At 35.2% G+C, this 21,872-nt stretch overlaps 1 protein-coding gene across 2 annotated transcripts in view; it reads right to left on the minus strand.

Moving 5' to 3' along the window:
• Positions 1-6,765: 6,765 nt before the first annotated feature.
• Positions 6,766-21,872, minus strand: part of LOC115439921 (transient receptor potential cation channel subfamily A member 1) — a 75,538-nt gene continuing 60,431 nt past the window's right edge. Inside the window, exons 11-22 of one of the 2 annotated variants that reach the window (XM_037443801.1) lie at positions 21,495-21,673; positions 20,519-20,798; positions 20,002-20,171; positions 19,230-19,374; positions 18,734-18,841; positions 15,777-16,065; positions 15,311-15,516; positions 14,711-14,899; positions 13,936-14,208; positions 13,685-13,844; positions 13,269-13,399; positions 6,766-12,992 (exon numbers count right to left, since the gene is read on the minus strand). In XM_037443801.1, coding sequence (XP_037299698.1) covers positions 12,855-12,992; positions 13,269-13,399; positions 13,685-13,844; positions 13,936-14,208; positions 14,711-14,899; positions 15,311-15,516; positions 15,777-16,065; positions 18,734-18,841; positions 19,230-19,374; positions 20,002-20,171; positions 20,519-20,798; positions 21,495-21,673 — 2,268 coding nt within the window. In that variant the 3' untranslated portion in view covers positions 6,766-12,854. Of the gene's footprint in view, positions 12,993-13,268; positions 13,400-13,684; positions 13,845-13,935; positions 14,209-14,710; positions 14,900-15,310; positions 15,517-15,776; positions 16,066-18,733; positions 18,842-18,892; positions 18,989-19,229; positions 19,375-20,001; positions 20,172-20,518; positions 20,799-21,494; positions 21,674-21,872 lie in introns of both variants that reach the window. The other variant, XM_037443802.1, reaches the window with a different exon arrangement.

Below are 21,872 nucleotides of genomic sequence, written 5' to 3' on the forward strand. Positions count from 1 at the left end.
CTTGGATTATTCAATCTTTATACTTTTTCTATTGACCAGTTTTTATTAATATAATAAAATTATAACCGCAAAATGTATTGTTGTTTGATTATTTTATATTTTTTTGTACGTAATTAGTATTGAAAGGTTTCTTTCCTGTAGTGTGGTGCCATGTATCCTACGTATTTATAATAGAAAGTGCTCGTCACCTTTATATATAATATGGTCGGAAACATGACAATCCGCTAAGTTTCTCCCATTACACCTCACAATGGACAATTTATATAATTTCACTCTTTTTATGTTAACAACACGGAACGTGTTTAAATAACTGTTCATAATATGATGGTCGCGAATGGCCTGTTTTGGTTTAGACACCTTATAGGATTGCCATCTCTCCTCTGCCCAACATTAGGCCATTAAAGACTAATACAACGAAATAGTTAATTTTTCTTCAGTGGCGAAGAGTAAAATTTGCTCAAACGAAACCGCACACAACAAATAGTTACTAATATGCATAAATTCATTCTAATGATAATTCGACTCTACATAAAGCGAAGCTGGCAGGAAGCGGCTTATATCCCTTCGCCTCTCTAATGCATAGACTTACACATGTATACAGGCTTTGGCAGATTTAAAGATGTCGGCTTCTCGTGTTTACTCTTTCATATAGGACATTGCCTTATCTAGGTTACGGACAACTATTACAACGGTCGTACATGTTATTTCAATTTTATATATACAATACTGGACATAATCCAGAGCGTGAATTAGAATCATTTATAGAAACATTGTTCTAACTGAGAATTCCAGCTTACCATAAACGGCTAAGTTAGCTGGTGCTAGACAATGCAGTAATTCATAATTAGAGAAAATTTATAGCGGCTTACTGTGTCGAGATTAAATATACATGTTTATTCTCAGTGCTAGCACCGTGTGAGAATAAACTACTATATATATTCATCAAATGTATATTAGATTATCCCGTGACTTACTATTTATTTCTATAACTAAATTAGAAGTTAGTGTGTCCATAGCTCTATGCTGGACAGATTTGATCAAAACTGCAACACAATCCATAACAAAGTAAACACGTAGCTACGTGTTGTTAGCTAACTAACTGACAAAAATGCAGTACCTTTTTTATTATTATCACAAATAATATTGGAAAATCCGGAAACAGCTAGCCATCGACACCGTCTACACGTTTCAAGACGGACACGACCTTCAGTGATGAAGAATACGATCAAGAAGAAGTATTATTGATATCTAAATTCTGCAAGCCTTGAACTTAGCTTAGCTTGTATCTCAAGACTCTAACAATTATTTAAATATTACCGTTGTTTTCTAGGTTGACATGTTATAGTTATGTGTATGTGTTTGGGTGTATGTGTGCATATGTATAATTATATTTTATTCACATAGTTTTCGGTTTCATGGTAAGACATGAAGAAAGAAGTATTTAGTGTTGAACAATTTTGCGACTTTATTTTATGTGCGTTGATGGGAAAAGGGACGGCTGGGGGGGTGGAAGTAATATTACACCTGGGACCATTGCCGAGAGATTGACGACGCCGACAGTTTCCGTATAACCATCGCGACAACCACGGCCACTGTGTCAAGACTGCCTAAGGATGACCATAGCATCAAAGATGACTATTGTAAATGAATTTTATATTTAACTAGCTGATCTGAGACGTTTTTCTGTCTTAACTATGTATGCGCGCGCGCATTCTGTCGATCGCTGACAGTTATTTCAAACAATTCACAGTTATATAAAATAAATATTTTCGTTAAATTTTCTAATTTTCCACGCATTTCTTTCTTTCATAAAATAAAATAAAATACTTTATTTATCACGTAGGCGAACAAAGTTGCACTTATGATACGTCAAAACAAAGAATAAGAATAATTATTATTTCTAAACAACTATTAAAATCACTTATATAACTATGGAGATTTTAAATTAGGGATAAAGTTTATACAAAAGACTAGGTACAAACCGAAGTAACCAGCTCGGGCTGGCAAGTAGGGGGGAAATAGAAGGGTAACGCGTCGCGATCCTCACCGGCGAGGACATGAGCCCTAACCTAGCTAACCTACCAGCCTTTCACTAGATACCTAAGTGATGACTACCCGAAGAAGAAAGGCAGAAAGAAACTCCGGGCTTTCTTTTTTGTCATCAATTGTTCAGTACTTCTTTTGTATTTTTTTCCAAGTGTTTCTTGTACATAGTCACAATAGTTATATAAGCTAATGCACGCACATCACCGTTAACATGGGATAAGATGAAATCCAATCGACTCAACCTGGGGCGGCATAAAATAAAATTATCGATAGCAAATAAAAGAGAACATAGATTCATACTTAAATAACGGCGTACAGCGTGCATTCGCCTACATTTACAATCATAGTTTTCAATCATGAGAAAAGAAAAAAAAATAGTGATATTGAACAGGCAAACACAACATGATCGGGTGGTCGTCTTTCAAAAATTACATTTCATTAAGATATGATATGATTATGTCAAATTAGAACTATAGAAATGTCATTATTATAAAAAAAAAAGCATGTGAGACATGTAACAAAGACATTTTAGGCAGTTAATTAATTACTAATGTGTGCTAACATGGTGGGTCATTGTGTGCAGGACAAACTTTCCAAACCGTCTTATCATTAAGGTAATCAGATACAGTATAGTATCCTTTACACATTAATTCACGCTTAACATAACACTTGAATTTTTGTTCGGTCAAATTGGTAATTTCGAAGGGAAGTTTATTATAGAACTTAATGCTATTAACTAAGAAAGATTTATTGGTTTTACAGAGCCTATGATTAGGGACAACCAATTTATTTTTATTTCTGGTATTTAGACTATGCAAGTCACTGTTTTTAATAAAAGTACTAAGGTTTTTACGTACGTACATTATATTCTGAAAAATATATTCGGCCGGCAAAGTCAGTATATTCACCTCCTTAAACATTTGCCTAAGGGAATCATGAGAGCGAAGGTTGTAAATAGCTCTAATCGCTCGTTTCTGCAAGATAAAAATGGTCTGCAGATCTGCAGCAGAGCCCCACAGAAGAATACAATAGGACATAATGCTGTGGAAGTATGCAAAATACACTAGCCTTGCCGTAGCCACGTCAGTTAATTGTCTAATCTTTCTAATAGCAAACACGGCAGAGCTCAGTTTACTAGAATTTTTTTGAATATGGGGGCCCCATTGCAATTTACTATCGATTGAAACCCCGAGGAAGACCGTTGAGGGAACTAATTCTAATTTATCCCCATCTAAATCAATATTTAGTTCCTTTTTTTTTATTCAGTAACGAAAATCTGACACATTTCGTTTTTGCGGCATTTAAAAGTAAATTATTAGAAGAGAACCAGTCAGAAATCAAACTAAGTACTTTATGTGGCTCACCGAGATTTTCATCCCTTCTATTTAACTTAAAAATAATCGAAGTGTCGTCAGCGAACAATACTACATCTGCCATATTATCAACCATGTAAGGCAGGTCATTTATGTAAACTAAGAATAGGAATGGACCCAATATGGAACCCTGGGGAACCCCAATTCTAACTGCGGACCCGGCAGAAGAACCTTCTCCTGACAATAACAAACACAACAACCTGACAATAACAAATTTGTGAAATCGGTCCAGCCTTTCAGCGTGATGGCGTGTCCAAGGAAAATAGAGATTCATTTATACACATATATATATATATAGAGATAAATTACCGCGAGAATTATAAGCTTGATTATTTCAAACAGAAATATGAAGCAGTTAATCCAGCGACAAATTACAGATAATATGGAGGCATATTTGCCGTGCACTCTTAATTAAATATCCCCCTGAGATCCGTTCTACTTTCCCAGATAAAATAGTCGTGTGACGATAAAGTTGCAAGTGAGTTTAAATTTAGTGAGGGAGTAAAGGTCTTTGAAATTGAACTAGTCTTTTTCTTACGTGTGCATGGCAATGTGACCCACTGTACTTGATGGTAAATAGAGTGAGGTCTAATAGAATGTCGAGTGACGAGAGGTGATTATCCCTCGACAGTCGGCATAATTGTGTCGGCCTTTTTGAACCGGATATACACAGGCTGATCCCGAAAAGCGACTTACGTGGGCCACTATAACGGGCTTCGACACCTTTTGTACGGTGGTTATATCCTACCACCAGAAAAACTTAATCGCCATTTATCTGAAGTAATATTTAGGAAAAGTAATTGGACCGAGTTATGCCAAAATGTTACATACTTACTACTTTTAAACAACGTTTGTGTTTTGTTATATTTTACAGCAAAATGATTGTACTTATAAAAGTTCGTGGATTGGTGCACACGTACTTTTTGGGATAAAAATAGATCTTGAAGTGTTTTGTTGAACATTGAAGTATCACATTTAGATTAATTGTGTGTTACTATTTTTCGGATAATTTGTGGATTAGTACATTTTAGCATAACTGGGTTCAATTGTTTATATCGAACAATTTAAGAGCCAATATCATTGACAAGATAAGTGGTAAGCCTTGCGACTTAGCCCGTAATTTATGAGACCTGATGATGACTATTTTACTACAGAACAAATATATAGAATGACTAAAGTAGTCCAACAGTAACAATAACGGTATAGTGTAATAAATAATGATGCTCTCACTTCGTATCCGCCGATTAAATATTTGTTAACAATATGTTGACATTTTATAGTACAATATACCGCTATCGCTAATAGTTTGTAAGGCCCTCTCTCGAGCAAACGGCCATGAGAATTCGTTCCATACATTTACGGTGCACGGGCTACGGGTGGGAATATGCAAAAAAATACGAATAACTTGTTAAATCTTTAAAATTAAATTATTTTTCGAATTTTATCACGATTTTAATATTTAGTTTTCTCCCGCTGTTTCGAAGACTGCAGCCTTCGTGGTCAGGGGATCTTTTTGAAAGTTTTGAACTACGCAAATATTTCTTGATATTGTGGGTTGCAAATTAAAATGATGTGTACTTTGGGAAGAGATGCACGGAATCAACAATTTTGTGGTATTTCACTGTGAAATTAATGAAACAATATCGATACTACAAAAAAATAACCAAAATGAAGATTTTATTGTAATTTTTTTTTTCTATGTGATAAACGATAGATAGGTTAGCGCGTCGTTTAGCTGGGGGTAGGGCTTCAAAGCAGCGATAGTTTAGTTAGGAATGGAACTGCGGAGATAAGGGAACGCAGGTTCAAATCCCAAGACACACTGTCTTCCCGAAGAAACCCGTGAACTAATTGGTAATTTTTCGCACCCACACTATATAGTTTATGTGCATCATGCCATTAATACTTAAGTTTTAATTTTTACAAATGTTTTTTTATAGCGAAATCCAGTTGTTATGCTCTTCGCCACATTCCAACGTCTTTTAGCCTTATGCAAGCTAAAATAGTTCATAGAATTTCGATCCAACGATACTAATAATACACAAAATTATTTTTAAAATTCCTGTTAACTAAATAAATTGCTTTAATTACGAAGGTGTCGCCTTGTTAAAACACAAACAACATTACGCATTTATCTCCATTGAGGTGTGCAGAGGCTCAACCAGGACACCCACTTTTCGCCAAGTGTGTTTCGCCCTATTTTGTGATAGGGGCCGAGCCTATAGCCATCATCATTACAGCCGGGAATCGTCCACTGCTGGATATAGGCCTCCTCCATTGAGCGCCATAGGGACCGGTTCTAATCCATCGGATTCCGGCAACCCTCACCAGGTCGCCGTCCATCTTGTGGCGGGCCTGTCTATTGCCATATCGGGCACAAATTAAGTCGCCTGATTATATAATATAATAATATCAGCCCTGTATTATATACTTGCCCACTGCTGAGCACGGGCCTCCTCTACTACTGAGAGGGATTAGGCCTTAGTCCACCACGCTGGCCTAGTGCGGATTGGTAGACTTCACACACCTTCGAAATTCCTATAGAAAACTTCTCAGATGTGCAGGTTTCCTCATGATGTTTTCCTTCGCCGTTGAAGCGAACGATAAATTCACACAGAATACACACATGATTTTTAGAAAAGTCAGAGGTGTGTGCCCTAGGGATCTGAACCTGTGGACATTCGTCTTGGCAGTTCGTTCCACACCCAACTAGGCTATCGCCGCTTGAGTATTGTTAAATCTTACATAATGAATTGATAGTAAAATGATTAATTTCCACCAGGATGCTCTTTATGAATGCGTCTGCCGGAACCTGTCGTAATTACCAGCAGTGAGCGACAACTCAATATGTATTGTGAGTGATGAGCATTGCGATTGTGTCCATACTAAATGGTTGCAATGATATTTTTAATCGGTGAACCTGCATTGATGGGACTGCAGTTTCGTAATGACGTGTAGGTGGTGTGACCGCAGTTTTACCAGAAAATGGTGGAACCTCGGTTTAATATATAGCCTGCTGAAATGTTTAGATCTCATAGGTAGGTTACCTGCTGTCAATTGATCTCCAGCGGCCACGAACAAAATACCCTAAAATCACTAAATACGGCTATGGCGGAAAGGAATACGGGTCTGAGGGGAAGGGGGTTTTCATACAGGACGGCATAATTGTCTCGACTGGCGAGGGGTAATCATCTCTCGTCCCTCGACACTATTTGTATCTTACTCTTCTATCAGATAAAGTGAGGTTAGAATGCCGTGGCCGCATAAAAAAAATTGCGATCTCTCCCACTCGCCAATTCTGAGAAGTGCCATCTATTTTTTATCCATTAAGAATAAAAATCAACACTATTACTACGAAACATTTATTTTAAATAAACATCAAGTGAACTATTTTGTAGTATATAATCGATAATAATTATGATTTATTTATAACGGCTTTACCAAACTAGTGCGCTTACAATACGGCAAAAAAAAATTATTGTGATTGGTTGGGAGTGATCACGTGACTGACGCTTTGTTCTCTCGACCAATCACAAACATCAAAATTACTCATCGGCTTACGAGCTGAACCTGTATGGTGTAATTTTTGCGTCTGTCACATTATTGACAAACGTACTTACAAAATAATGTAAGACACTGATTAACAATGTACTTTGTAAGGGAACACATCACAATTATTGGCTTTATGGCATAAGTCCGAGATAAACCACAGACCGCACATTTCAAACTATAGATTAAAAACAAATACATAAAACTATATAATTACAGACTGGACATCAGGGCCAAACTTTCGGTGCAAAAGTGATTACCAAATGGTAATAAGTAACTGTCTTGTTTAAAATGTCCGTATGATTAGATGTCAGAGCGACCTTAGATATAAATATAAAAATAATATATTTACAGAAATAAAGCTAATATTAACATTAAAAACGTGCAAATCATGATAGGATTTTTTTTTAAGTAAGTTACATTATTGTTTTGCTTTTTCACTGTAGATTGGACCTTACATAAGCGCAAAATTATTGTATATTAATCTTCCCCATGCCTTCTATATAATCTTAGATCTCTTTGAGTAAACTCAATAGAAGTTTCTATGAAAATTATTGCGAGCAACGCGTTTGCAGTAGCCGTGTCATGCACTTTGCGGAGCAGGCCCGCATGTTGCCGATCGCAGCACCAGTAAAATCTTAAATAAAAGTAAGAAAACATATATTTATATAGAGTAACTACAGTTTGTGCAATTGCAGTCCATCTCGGAATAGAAATGCTGGCTACTATGCAGTCGACTGCCGTCTGCAGCTCGTTTCGGATTTATCTCTTACCTTAACTATTTATATAAATATTAATGTACACTGTATAAATACATATATAAATTAGTTAAAGAAACATTGGTTATCTTATTAAATAGTACAGAAATTGTCGATCATTGGGAGTCGAGTATAATCTGTAAATTAATTAAATTAAAATGTCTGTGGCGCCAAAATAATGGTTTTACTTAATTTTACAATATGGACATCTGGTAGTAATCACTACGTAAACACATGATTCATTTAATATTGTCCGGCCACCAGTTTGTATTAGTCTTCAAAAGGACTAAACCGCTTTTAATCAGGATATTCCTTAGGCTACATTTTTAGAACAGGAGTTTAGGCAATTTGAGCTGCTATTGTGAAAAATGTCATATGGTTACATTACATAATAAAAATATAGATACTACACACTAAAAATTAATTTCATAATCTACTATCTATGCCTCCCAACAACAGTAGTTTGGGAGTCTAAATATACCATAATATATCAATATAGAATTATAATTAAGTACTATAAATAATCAATCCAATAAATCGTTCATTCCAAAAATACCGACACATCTCTATATGTACCAGCCGAAAAACATAGCGGCAGAATAAATGGTCACTTTACCACACTTACAACTGCCAAAAATAAAAACTCTTCCAAATTCAAAATATTGTATACCAACCGAAACATATATTTAAAATAAGAATTTCTGTAAATAACATCGCTAAAACATAAACGAACGTTTTTTTAAACATTTTAAAAATGGAACACGTCATCACAATAGTGACGTCACAATATATTACTGATGGAGTCGGATAAATTCGAGTATGATACAATTCCGCTACAGCGATGGGATGCAGTCATCAATTCTACCAATGGCATCGCAGATTACATTACATTGTACACAAATAGCAATGGACGAGATCGGCCGTATCCAATCTACGCGACGTAGACGTGATTTGAGATGAAATTACAATTCCTTACTTTGTCAAGGTTTTATTAGTACTAGACTTGCTAGGGCATTATGTTTGAATAGGAACAGAGTTTTGAATTGAATTTGACTGTTGAAACATTTTTATGCCGTATTAATGTTTGAAAAAGTACAGGTAAATAATATAATTGTATGCTTAACATTGGATTTAATAGACAGATCAATTATTGCAATCAATATTCGTTAGTCTAGAAAATATTTCAAACAAATAACATTAGAGGTGCCACATAAATGACACAGGTGGTATTATTCTCCTAAATTCCTATAGGAATTCCTGAAAATTCCTTCTCAGGTTTGCAGGTTTTCTCACGATGTTTTCCTTCACCGTTAAAGTAAGCGATAATTCACAAAGAATACACATAATTTTTTAGTAAAGTCAGAGGTGTGTGCCCTTCGCATTTGAACCTGCGGACATTCGTCTCGGCAGTCCGTTCCACAACCAACTAGGCTATCGCCGCTTGCATAAAAATTGCATTGCAAAATATTCCATATTTCTGTAAAAGTCTCATACCACGGATTACAATAAAATGGTAACAATCAAAGTTTTATAACTAGTACTGGTTGTAACAGGAAGCCGTATGGGTTTTAACTTTAAATAACTAGAGGTAACTCGTATGTAGTTTTTAATTAACTTTCTAAACGGAAATGTTATAATGAACGCGAACGCACACAATTTTTTTGGCATTCGGCATTCACGGGGCTTTGTGAAAAATAGTTTTAATAATTTCAATTCAAAGTTTAGATTGTAAATTGAATTTCAAACACTGCGGTTTCGGAACGCTTCGCTATGTACCGATTTATTGTGGTTGAATTGTAATTATTGCATTTAATTTACACTTTGTTTATAAATTAATTTAAATATAGTTATATGAAACAATTAATAATGTAAACAGAATGTCAAGTAGAATATACATAAGTACGAAATAATACCATAATTACTCAGCTCGTGATGATCCTTGTGATACTACATCTATACATTTCTAAACTTGTCCTCGGAAGTATATCGACTCCCACCCAAGATAGAGATTAAACTAAGTTCGAAAGCCAAGGGTCCTACCTGTAATGCTCAACATTTTATGTTCATTCTCTATTGTCCTAAAATCTGTAACCGTTGATTTATAATGATTTTTTATGATTACGCGAATGTTAGACATTAAAATTAAAATATTTTTCGGAAGTTTTCGCGGTTTCTATTTTTTAATTTTCTCCTGACGTTGCATCCTTCGTTGTCACGGGGTGGACTGAGTTGTCGATTACCTATTAATTATTAGTATTTTGCAAACTCAGTTACAATATCTACCTACATTTTACAATTTAACCGTTCATTTATATTTCTCTGAAAAAAATTATTAATAATTTTTAACTAATAACTGAATTAACTTTGGTATACACATTAATAAGTACGTTTCATCGTCTGGTACATTTCATCAAACATTCCTATAAAATTAAGTCTAGACTACGTTAAATGGTATACTTGTAAAATATATTAATAAAAATACACATTTAAATGCTAGGACATAAATGCCGATTTGATTAGATGAAGTAATAGTAAATGAAGAGTGAAGCTCTTCATTACTATAATATATTTTTGACTGTTTAAATTCATTGTTAAATTGTCTAGAGACAATTACATTTTACAACAAAAGTCTATCTTTATAAGACTAGAAATAAGTCAATTTCCAACTGACGCCATTTTCGTCATGAAAGTATGTCGTGTCAATATAATTATTCCATAATGAACCATTAAACCTCAGTAATGAAGTTCTTAATTGATCGTCACAGATTACGAAGCAAGAAAAGCGCTGACAGAATTTTTGTCATATCCGTGAATACAGTTTTATTTGCAATCGCCGTGTTTAATTAATTGAATAGTCCAGTAAAAATCGTATTCGTATTTCCTTTGTTTATCGTCAGGAGTTACATCAACTAATTTATTTGGGGTAAATTACTTATTCGATTAAAATAGTATAAAACCGATGTTTATATTTGGGGTAAGTTATTTATTATTAATAGCTGATTTACCCCAAATATAATAGTTTAAACTCGAAGTATCTTATTTGGGGTAAGTTATTTATTTATTAACAACTGATTTACCCCAAATAAAGCTTTTGTCTAAACAATAGCAATAAAATCGAATAATATTTTAGAACTAAATTAATCTATTTATTTTTTTGATTATTTTTTAAACGATTTTTAATACCTTAATTAATACTTAAACATTAAGAGATCTAATAATTTTATGTAAATATTAATAATATTTTAATGAATCTGTTAAAATGATTACTTATTAATATTGTGATATAAACATAATATAAAAATTATTAACTAAATAAATATCTAACCAATTTACTATTTATACTATTGTCAGTGAAATAAATGAAAAAAAAAAACGATTAAACTAATGCAAAGTATAAAAAGAGTTTACAGAGACATCTAGCGTATAACATTTAAATCACTTCCTACGGTGGGTAACAGAAATCTCTAAGTAACAAAATGGACTGTATTCACTTATTTTTCTAATTCTTACGACTAAATACAGACTTTCTAATTATTCATAGTCATACATACATAGTTTATTAATTTAAGGGTTATTTTTTTTTATCTGTATTGATTAATTCGGTATCTTAATAACAAGGGCTTTTAAACAAATATTTTAATAAGTGATTAACTTGTCAATGTCTTGTCTCTTTAAAACCTAATGTTTAAGAAAAAGTGACTAAACAATGACTAGTTAAAGCACTTAAGTATTAAAAACGTTTAGTGATAGATGACTTTAAATGGATTGAGGCTGAATGAATCCGCAACTAATTTAAATAAACGATACTAATGTATTATAGTATGTGCACTAGCCAGTGATATTGGTAATGGTGCTAAAATATAATTCCTTGCTAAGAACCTAGTTGTTACAGAAGAAAAAAAAACATTTTTCTGTTTATAAATAATAAATAATAACAAATAAAATGACGCGCCATGTTGCGCATCAGGTAACCACGAGTGTTAACAATGATCTTGTAAGCCTAGTTTTTATGTGGCTTTCCGTCCGCCGATATAACACTTAAATCAAAGATTCGCACTGAGATACACTGCATAAACACAATTTCTTCAACACACAACATTGTCTAATTATCCCGAGTCCATAGATATTGGGAAAGGAAATAGAAGCAATAAGAACATGAACACCCTTATTATGTACAGGTTTGTTAATGACAAGCAAAATAAAATCAGAATAAATAATTATTGAGATGTTTATGACGCATGGGCTCAGACTATTTAGAAAGGACGCGTCATGCGTATAATAACACGAAAAGAACTATCAGTTTCATTATCACATTGACACAAAGTCAAGATAATAAGGTTACACACAAATTTAAACCGTATTGTGTCGATATAAAATATAAAATATATAAATAAATAATCTTCAACGCTTATCCGTTTTGCACACACTAATATAATTCTATAATCGGGTGCATTGATCTTCTTACACATTTGGCAAAGGGAAAAATCATACAAGTCGCGTCCTTTACATATTGTCTAAGTGCATGGGTGTTCTAGGGAGAGGCGGGGAAGAGGGAATAGTAGATGGGACAGGAGACGAAAGGAAGGGAGAGGGGAGAGGTGAGGATTTTTCGGATGATGACCTTAGACCTGGCAGCAGACACGCGAGATATCTTAAGATCCTATGCAAACGACGATCATAAGCAGATATTATGTAACAATTCAAAATACACCGCAATGTGTTTGTCTTCGCAGATATTTACAGAGGCAGCTATTTAGGTTAGTGATCACTTGAAAGGCCTTCTTTTAGTACCGGGCCAGTGGTGGCAGGCTGATGTTATTACAGAACTAATATAGAAGTAGTACCACGGTTTACATTGCGAGCACTGTTCTTCAGGAAAAAAATGTTCATACCACTTCCTATGCTAACGAGAAATGTGACAGATTTGCACCTCCATAATCTGCTAGGACTGTTAAACTTACACTTCTCATTTACAAAGACCCAACGTTACTCCGATGAAAACACGATCTGCTTAGTAAAGTCGTTTAAATAGGCTCCAAAAAATATTCCCTTAATTGCGTTTTCGGGGATAGATCGAAGTCCCCTGGTACCGCCACGTGTCGGCCTTCCGGTCAAAGGAAAAGCACAGTTAGCCGCCTTTATTGACAGACTGGGCCGTGCGCAGGTTATTGCGTGTGCGGGGAGAGCTCCATCGAGGGACCACACGCGTGTCAGCCAGGGAGACGCCTTCATCAACGTCATCCGCCTCGGTCTTGATCTCCATTTTCTGTGAAAGGACGAAATTATGTTAGTCTTATGATTGTGTCTTAGTTTGACAAAGGCTTATGAAGAAAAATTTATATATTTTTTTTAGAAACGTAAATGTCTTCCACGTGTACACACACCCTCGAAATTCTTATAGACATTTAGACAAATTTTTGACATGCTTACAAATAATTTGTCTTGATTTATTCTTCCAATTAATAGGTACGCTGTAAGTGGATAAAGTTTCTTATAAATTGCCGTTAAAATATCTAAAATAAGTATTAGAAGGTTTGTTTACCTGCACAATCAAGCGCACCAGAGTATGTTGTTGCTCGAGTAATTGCGACATTTCGCGCAGACGACGCTTCTGTTTGTCAAGTTCAGCAGTTATGTAGTCCTCGTTGCTCTCCAGCACCAAGTCCAAGCCAACTGGTAAGTATGTGAATTTCTTAGAAATAATTGTGGACTACAAGTGGTAAACATTGTGCAATGTGCACATTCAGCTGGGGTTGTAAATATTGGTGACTAATTAAAGAAGTAGGTTCAAAATGTTAATCGTTAATTTATTCGCCATTTAGTTTGTTAGTTCAATGACATTTTCTTGTTCTCACACAAAATTTTGTATTAGTAGCTAATTCTGCATTTAGTAAATATTAACTTAACTTCTACTCAACATGTATTTATATACAAAATTATACAACATAGAATTATTACCGTCATCAGAGAATGGGTTGCAGAACCATTTCCTCAGGATTAAGTCGAGGAACCCGAGTTTGCAATTCTTGTTATTAGGGTATTCAATCAGTTCGTTTTTGTCTACTTTCTCGAGGATAAAAGCCGGAAGTTTCCTCTCCAGTTCAGTGTGCAGGACCACCTACAATAACAAATAATATCACAGAATAATTTTAGTAAAAACAAAGAATCAAATAGTTTTATGCTTAATATTTATTAAATGTAAAACAAACCTGCATAGCCAATCGTTTTAGTTGAGCATTTCTTCTCACACTCTCAATATCTCCAACCGCTAAACCGATAAGTAGGTTCATTAGCAGAATCGGCATCAACACCATGAACGTTCCAAGAATAAAGAAGGTTGTCACTGGGAACGGCAAAGTAGTATCGGAATCCGCCTTGTAGTAAGGCTGCACGTAAGTGCCAACGAAGTCCAGCTCTCCAAGCATCATGGCAAAGGTCCGCATTAGAGACAAAGGAATACTATTGAAAGACAAGTGGTAACCCTGGAAACGAGTGCAACAATAAACTTCAGGTTCCGTAAAAAATAATAACAATTCGCAAACGGCCATTCGCGGAGCAGCAATGATGCTTATCTATTATTAGTGCAGTATTATACTTTAGATGAAGGTTCATGACGTCATGACGCAAAGCGACTTCTATTGGTCTCCGTAAGAGTGTTGAAATACGAACATTCGTAAAAAATAAAAATAAGCAGAACATAAACATTGCACATAATGATTATTGATATCGGGTGATATAGACATCAAAGATACAAGCATTTACAAATTGTAGAATGTAATATTCTATACTCTCTAGTAAAATAGTTTTTGTATAATATACTTTACTAGCAAAATTATGAATATCTGTAATCATTATGGATACAAAAGGCTGTTTATTAAAAAAAATGCTTAAAGTATTATGGAGACCACGTCTTTTATCTACTAGTGATTGCAAATGTGTAAGTATACTCGACGTTACATTTTTTTGGGACTTTACTACACCCACTTTAGAAAGCAGAATGTAAAATGCCAGTCCAAATGCTATGATGAGGATGGAGAACACCATCAGCACTTTGATGAGGGTCTGCAGTATCTCCAGGAACATGACCACGTAGATTCCGACTTGGTCGAACCGCTGCAACAGGAGAAGCAGCTCGAACCAAGCCAAGAACACAGTGATAGCTGCAGCCGAGTACTGTAACAAAGGATTTTATTAACAGGTACTTAAAAAAACAATTATAATCAAGTGTAGGTATAGTGGATGTATTAGGGCCGTTGAAGACCGAGATATTTAACACTCACATGGGAAAGTTACATTCACTAGTGACTGATGATTGACTTACAGAACAGAATATTCTCGAAGTGTAAACTGACGGTCTAATTCATATCTTATGATTTGTGGTGACAAATTACAAGGATTCTGATTCCACATCACTACCACCGAGAACAATTTGCGACGCAGTAAGAATTTAAGAAGTGAATTATGCATTAGAAACGTGATTACAAATACAAAAAGTATCGGTATATAAACATATTAGGCAATGTAAGATTTAAATTGTAGTCTTAAAGTCAGTTTGCCATTCATAAAATTTTGCATAGTACTAACTTGGAGGTTGTCGTAGTTTCCGTAAATGGTCGGTAGGACAGTCAGCGTGGAGCTGATGTACAACGTCCAAGAGACGAGGTTGGACGGGTCCACGAGATAGTGCCACTTCTGCTGCTTCAGGTTGTAAGCCTCTCGCATTAGGCACAGCAGATTATAGACCAGTATGGCAACTGTGCTGGTGTACATCGCCACTTTAGATTCAAATTCTAAAATAAGTCATAAATGGATTTGCAGTATTTTTAATACACAAGCAGGATGATAGTATTACAGAAAAGTTGGATTAAACAGCTGAACGGCAGTAAATAGAGACAACATAATAATGTAAACATCCTTTGTCGTCATTATTAACTGTGATTGGTCTGTTAGCGGAGTTACATTTAATTGTTAGGGTAACAATGATACGACCTTTGGTATTTTATCATCACTAAAACTAGTACCTAGAAGAAAGCAAATAATCGTTTCTTACCAACATTCGCGGCAGTTATATTGGCGGTAATATTCCCAATAGATTCGTTAAATTCAGGTCCAAGAGTTGTAGGGTTCAAGTTGTTTTTTTGCTTTTTCGGCGTCATGACGGCTACGTCTACGCTCGTCATCAGCAAATAAGTGTAGACAGTAACGAAGATCAGGAATATGCAGTAGAACAGAAGATTTGCCAAATGGAAGTATTTGCCGTAAGAATTCCATTTCATCTGCAGATATTTTTGGCTAAGTGGATGTGCCAGTAACTCGACTCTGCCGTGTACTACCATAGCCTGTTAAAATTTTACAATTATAGCATGGAGTTTTTATTACTGAGGTAAAGTGCAGTTAATATTGCTGTTAGTGTATTTACAAATAAAAGTTGGACAGTAAGAAGCGGAGATATTATGCCACCACCAGTGAATAAAGCTTTGTTGTTTAATTGTTTTGTAGTGGTAATATTAAACATTGTTATTTATTCATAATTGTTGTTATCAGTCATGATTATTCTTTTACTAGTGTTTGCTCGCAGTTTTACTCGCTGGAATTAGTTTTCCAGGGTAAAAATCACTATATAGTTTCCTGGGATAAAAAGTGGCCTTTTAGTTCTCAAGGCGTCAATACCAAATCTCATCTAAATGCCTTGGGTTGTTTTTGGTTTATTGCGTTCTAACATACAGACAGTTGCGACGGAGGACCTTGTTTTATAATATTTTTTTAAGAGGAAGAATTTTATCGTACGTTTATGTTGCGTCACTTTAACCATTTACGCACTGCAGACAGCGGAAGCTTTCAAAAGCAATATTTTGTCCCGCTTTGCATCATTTTTCATTGATGCTTCGCTTCTATTGGTCATAGCGTGATGTTATATAGCCTATAGCCTTCCTCGATAAATGAGTTATCCTACACTAAAATATTTCTTGAATCGAACCAACAGTTCATGAGATTAGCGTGTTCAAACAAACAAACTCTTCAGCTTTATGTAATAGTAAAGATTAGAGAGAAATTAATATCACACTTTAATTATTAATTTACTTTAGATATTTATATCCAAACCCCATAACGGTACTAAATGATTAAAAGAGGACTAAATTTTAGTTTTCGTAACTTGTTGCTAAAAAAGTCTAAATTCACATCAAGTTTTGGTAACATCTATACTTTGAAGCCTTCCCCAAGCACAAGGTCTTGAGCATTCGTTCTATACTTTTATAAGGTGTCCTACGGGAAGGAATATGCAAACATTTACGGATAATAAAAAAATAATCAATTTTAAGTCATTTTTCAAATCGTATAGTAAAAATATTCTTTACTAGCTTCCGCCCGCAGCTTCGCCCGCGTGGATTTCGGGTTTCAAAAATGGAGAAGGTGCTCAATTTGTCAGGATGTTTTTTTTAATTTATGGTGGTATGCAGGTGGTCCGATTGTCCGGTCAGGGTCTGATGATGGGATCCTGGTGAAATCGAAGGAACTTTTAACCATTAAGGTTGCACACGAAATGACGGAAGCTTAAAAAAATGGAGTAACTTCTCCCGTTTTCCCAACATTTTCCATCACTGCTATGCTCCTATTAATTGTAGCGTGATGAAAAGTATACTATAACCAGCTCAGGAGTATGAAAAATAATTGTACCAAGTTAAGTTAAAATCCGTCGAGTAGTTTTTGTTTCTATAACGGTTATACAGACCGATAGACAAAAATTTTACTAATTGCATTTTTGGCATCAGTATCGATCCCTAATCACCCCCAGTTATTTTGGAAATATATTTCATGTACAGAATTGACCTCTCTACAGATTTATTATAAGTATAGATAGATTAACTAAGAGAAGGAGATTTTCAGTTTCAATTCTAATGTCTGTTTCTCCATTTATTATGTCTTTGCACTTTGCACTCGCACTATCATTCCAAATCTCCATCCAAAAAAAAACAAAAGAAATAATATCGTGAAGCCAACCAAATAACTAATGATATATTAAATTTTGTGACTGTTCAATTTAGTCGGGTCCGCCAGATCACTTTTGTTGAGTTTCAGAACGCGACATTACATTATTATATTCTGTGCTCCAACGCACACTGCTTTGATGTTAGGAACACACCTACATTGCTTAGACAACAGTGAACTTTATACAATAGTAATAAAGCTCAAATTGACTCTACGTATTAGTTAGAAAACGTTTGTATGGGAAATAGAAAAATGCTGTTTTGAGGATTTTCCCGGCAATTATTCGAATTTTTCTCACCTTTTAAACCTTCCCTAGACCTCCACGAATAATTCAAGACCAAGATAAGATAAATCCGTTCAGCCGTTCTCGAGTTTTAGCGAGACTAACGAACAGCAATTCATTTTTATATATATAGATTATATTCCCAATTTATTAGTGTTGGGCAATTTCTTTTTTCTGTTTATTTACAAGACTTTAAGTCATTTTTGACTATGTATACTTAATACAAACTGTATTGAATACTTAATATTTTAACTCTTAAGCAGTCTATGTACATGTACATAAATCAATTTAGCCGCTTCTGATGTTTGTGAAGATAAAATTGTTTGAAAACCACCCACATCAAAAGAGTACATTGAAACGTGCAATTACTTCTTGTCTCACGGGTGCGCTCCATGCACACTCCATTAAAGTTGGGCAATTAAAATAATAATAATGTGTACATTAGGAAAAGATGCACTGAATCAATAATTTTAATGGCTTTTTCATTATGAAATTAAATAAATAATATCTACATTGTAAACAATTATAAAAAATCAAAACTAAAGTAATAACACGTCGTAGAAACATTGCTTATATTTTTTTTCAATAAATTTTGAGTAGAAAAAGATTATAAAATTACAGTTAGAGCGCCGTTTTGCTGGGGTAGGGTATTAAGCTAGTATAAAAATAGCACGAATAAAATGTTAATTTTAAAGTATTTTATCAAGCGTGGCTTTATTTAGCAGTACTCGACTCACGTTGATAACACTCAACGGATCAGGGCGGTACGTGGGATCATTCTGCGCCTGTCTTAGTGCTTCTAGTTCAAGCTTCGAGTACTGGTAGTACATGAATGAGTATTTAATCTGTGGCAGGCAAAAAAAAGAAATTAAATGGGGGAATATAATGCAACTCACGTTCAGAGCTGGCAACGGTATTTTCTGCGATTGTGGAACATTGGCGCCGTCGTCGTCCTTCAATTGAGGACATAACGCGTCGAAGCTGTACTTGATCTAAATTTGGTAAACATGTCAGACATATAACGCATCAAGACTAACAACAATGAAATATAAAAAAGTATAAAGTATTTTAATACGTGAATTCAGCTCTATTGATACAGGAAAATTGAAAAGCAACTTCATATTTATTGTTTGTTTAATGCAAACAATAATATCGTTAAATATTTAACTAGAAAATAATGTGAGTTTATTTACAATAAAAATAGTTACAATATTATTGACTCTAGTTACTTACGTAGAAACTTTTTGAGTCCTTTTTACAGTTGGCCTTGGTGATGCATTTGTCCTGCACCGCTTCAAAGACCCGAGGCATATTGGCTATGAGAGCCAAAGTGACGCATGGGTAGCGGTCTGAACGAAGATTCATTACCTCTTGAGCTCTGAAAGCGGTAATATGAGTTCTAATACATGTACATTAAGTTACTTATTTGCCTGCTTGTCTGTTGGTACATCCAAATCAAATATAGAATTTATGTCTCTAATGAATACTCAATAGGATTTTCATAAACATAATCTCATTTTATTTTTGAAGGCTCATTCGCAACTAATTAATTCTCATTTCTCCGAGCTCACATCCTGATATGATTATTTATCATCATTGCTACTATTACAATGACATAGTTTAGATGTATTGATGATCGTGATAGATATTTTAAACCAAATGCCATCAAGTCATCCTAAATTCCCTTTCTTTCTATTACATCCATACATACATACATACATACATACATACATAACATCACGCATTTATCCCCGAAGGGGTATGCAGAGGCGCAACTAGGGCACCCACTTTTCGCCAAGTATGTTCCGTCCCATGATGTGATAGGGGGCGAGCCTATCGCCATATCGGGCACAAATTCCAGACTCCGGGCTGATACTGAGCAGAAAAACCCAAATATCACTTTGTCCGACCCGGGATTCGAACCCAGGACCTCAGAGCGCTATTGTACCGGACATGCAATACAACTACGCCACCGAGGCAGTCATAGTTATATTACATGACTTACCTTTGCTCATGCGTGACCATAGCCAGAGCTGACTCAGGGAACTTGTAGTAGATGGCATAATCGATCGCGCTCATATCTTGTTTGTTGTAGCGGAGACGGCATCCCATGGAAAGCAATAAAGCGATAGAGCTGGGCTTGTTCTCCATCGTGGCGAGGTGCAATGGTGTGTTCTAGAAAGCAATGATTATTCTGAGATCGGCAAGGCATCGATGATTGCTCTGTTTTGTTAATGATTTGAGTGACAATAATTATTCACAATCAGGTAATAACTTTGTATTTATCGCTTCAATAAAAAAAAATTCATACGTGTGCATTTATCATTGACCTAATGCATTCATTAAGTTAGTTTCTTGAACTTAAAGTTCGGTGTTTCTTTGCTTTGGTTCACGGCTTACATTTTAATTCATTGTTCAACAATTAATTTTCTTTATTAATCGGTGTAAAAACTTAACCTAAGATCATTGCATCCATTGAAAATCTTTTAATAACATTTATAAACCTCTTCTTGGTTACTTACACCATCCTTATCGACCTGGTCAAGCAAGTGTGAGTGCACTGAATGCAGCAGTTCAATGGTCTGAGTGTATCCACTCATAGCAGCAAGGTGCAGCGGGTTGCGTCCATTGTGGTCTCGGTGAAGCAGTGCCCCTCGGTTCAGTAGCAGGTGCACGACCCTTGTATGACCCTCACGAGAGGCAATGTGGAGCGGAGTGAGACCCTCCCCATCACTCTCGTTGATGATGAAAGTTCCTTTGTCCGAGTCCAAGAGTTGGCAGGCGGTGTTGTATCTGCCATACCTAGAAAAAACAAAGTATATGATTTGTCGGAGTGAAACTTTACTTGGTTATTTGTTTTACATGACCGGTAAAGTATCACCGGTCTATATTTATTCAGACAGTTATTGAAACACTTATTTACTTCAATAACAATTTACTGCATAGTAACACTAGCGGAATACACAATGTGCTCGGTTCGAGCGTGAAACAAGACTACTGAAGACTCCAACCAGACTCAACCAACACTCGTACAAGACTGAGCTCTCGTCGCTCGGCCGGTCCTTATATTGACAGCAGTCGACCTCCCTCCTTTTCTAATACTTCCTCGATGTAATAATAGATGGCGCCACTATCGCTCCGAAAATTCACCAGTGCTGCGGCATAGATAGATAGATTTTATACAGAGTGGATTTTCGAGTCGAGGCAGTAGGGCAGCTTTACATATTTTCCAAAATTTCTGAATACTATCTTAATATCTTAAAATATTATAGACATCCACTTGAGTTTTTTTTTAATCTTCTGCGATTAAGGTAGGTGCCCTAACTGATTCATCTCTTACATAAAATTTATACACAATAAAATCAACAAAAATTACTACGGTTTGAAATTTATCGACTTTTACAATCTAGTTCTAGAAAGGAAATAGAAAAAGGCACCAAAAATTAAGTATCATCGAAACAGATTGATCACGATAATTACAACTAAAATATTACAAACCTCGCAGCAAAGTGCAGTGGGCTCTCATTATTATTATTCTTCAGGTTGATGCAAGCGCCAAGCCGGATCAGATTCTCCAGAGATCTGATGTGACCCTCGCGACTCGCGTAGTGTAGTGGAGAGCAGCCGGTGTTATCCTTCTCGTTAAGAAGTTGAGCTAAACTCTTTTCACAGCGGTCCTGTTAATTGTGATAGAATTATTTTTCGTTGGTAAGTGTAATGTAACAAATATCTGAGTACCGAAGTCTTCGTTTTAGTGACGAAAACAGTAAAAAAAGATAAAGGTTCCATCATGCGGGGCAAAGAGTTCTAAAATTGTTAGAACAGACATAAGGACAATGTAATCAGTAAAAAAAGATAAATGGGCAAAGAGTTCTG

The sequence above is a fragment of the Manduca sexta genome, chromosome 27 (genome assembly GCF_014839805.1).
Source record: "Manduca sexta isolate Smith_Timp_Sample1 chromosome 27, JHU_Msex_v1.0, whole genome shotgun sequence".
NCBI classification, from domain to species: Eukaryota; Metazoa; Arthropoda; class Insecta; order Lepidoptera; family Sphingidae; genus Manduca; species Manduca sexta.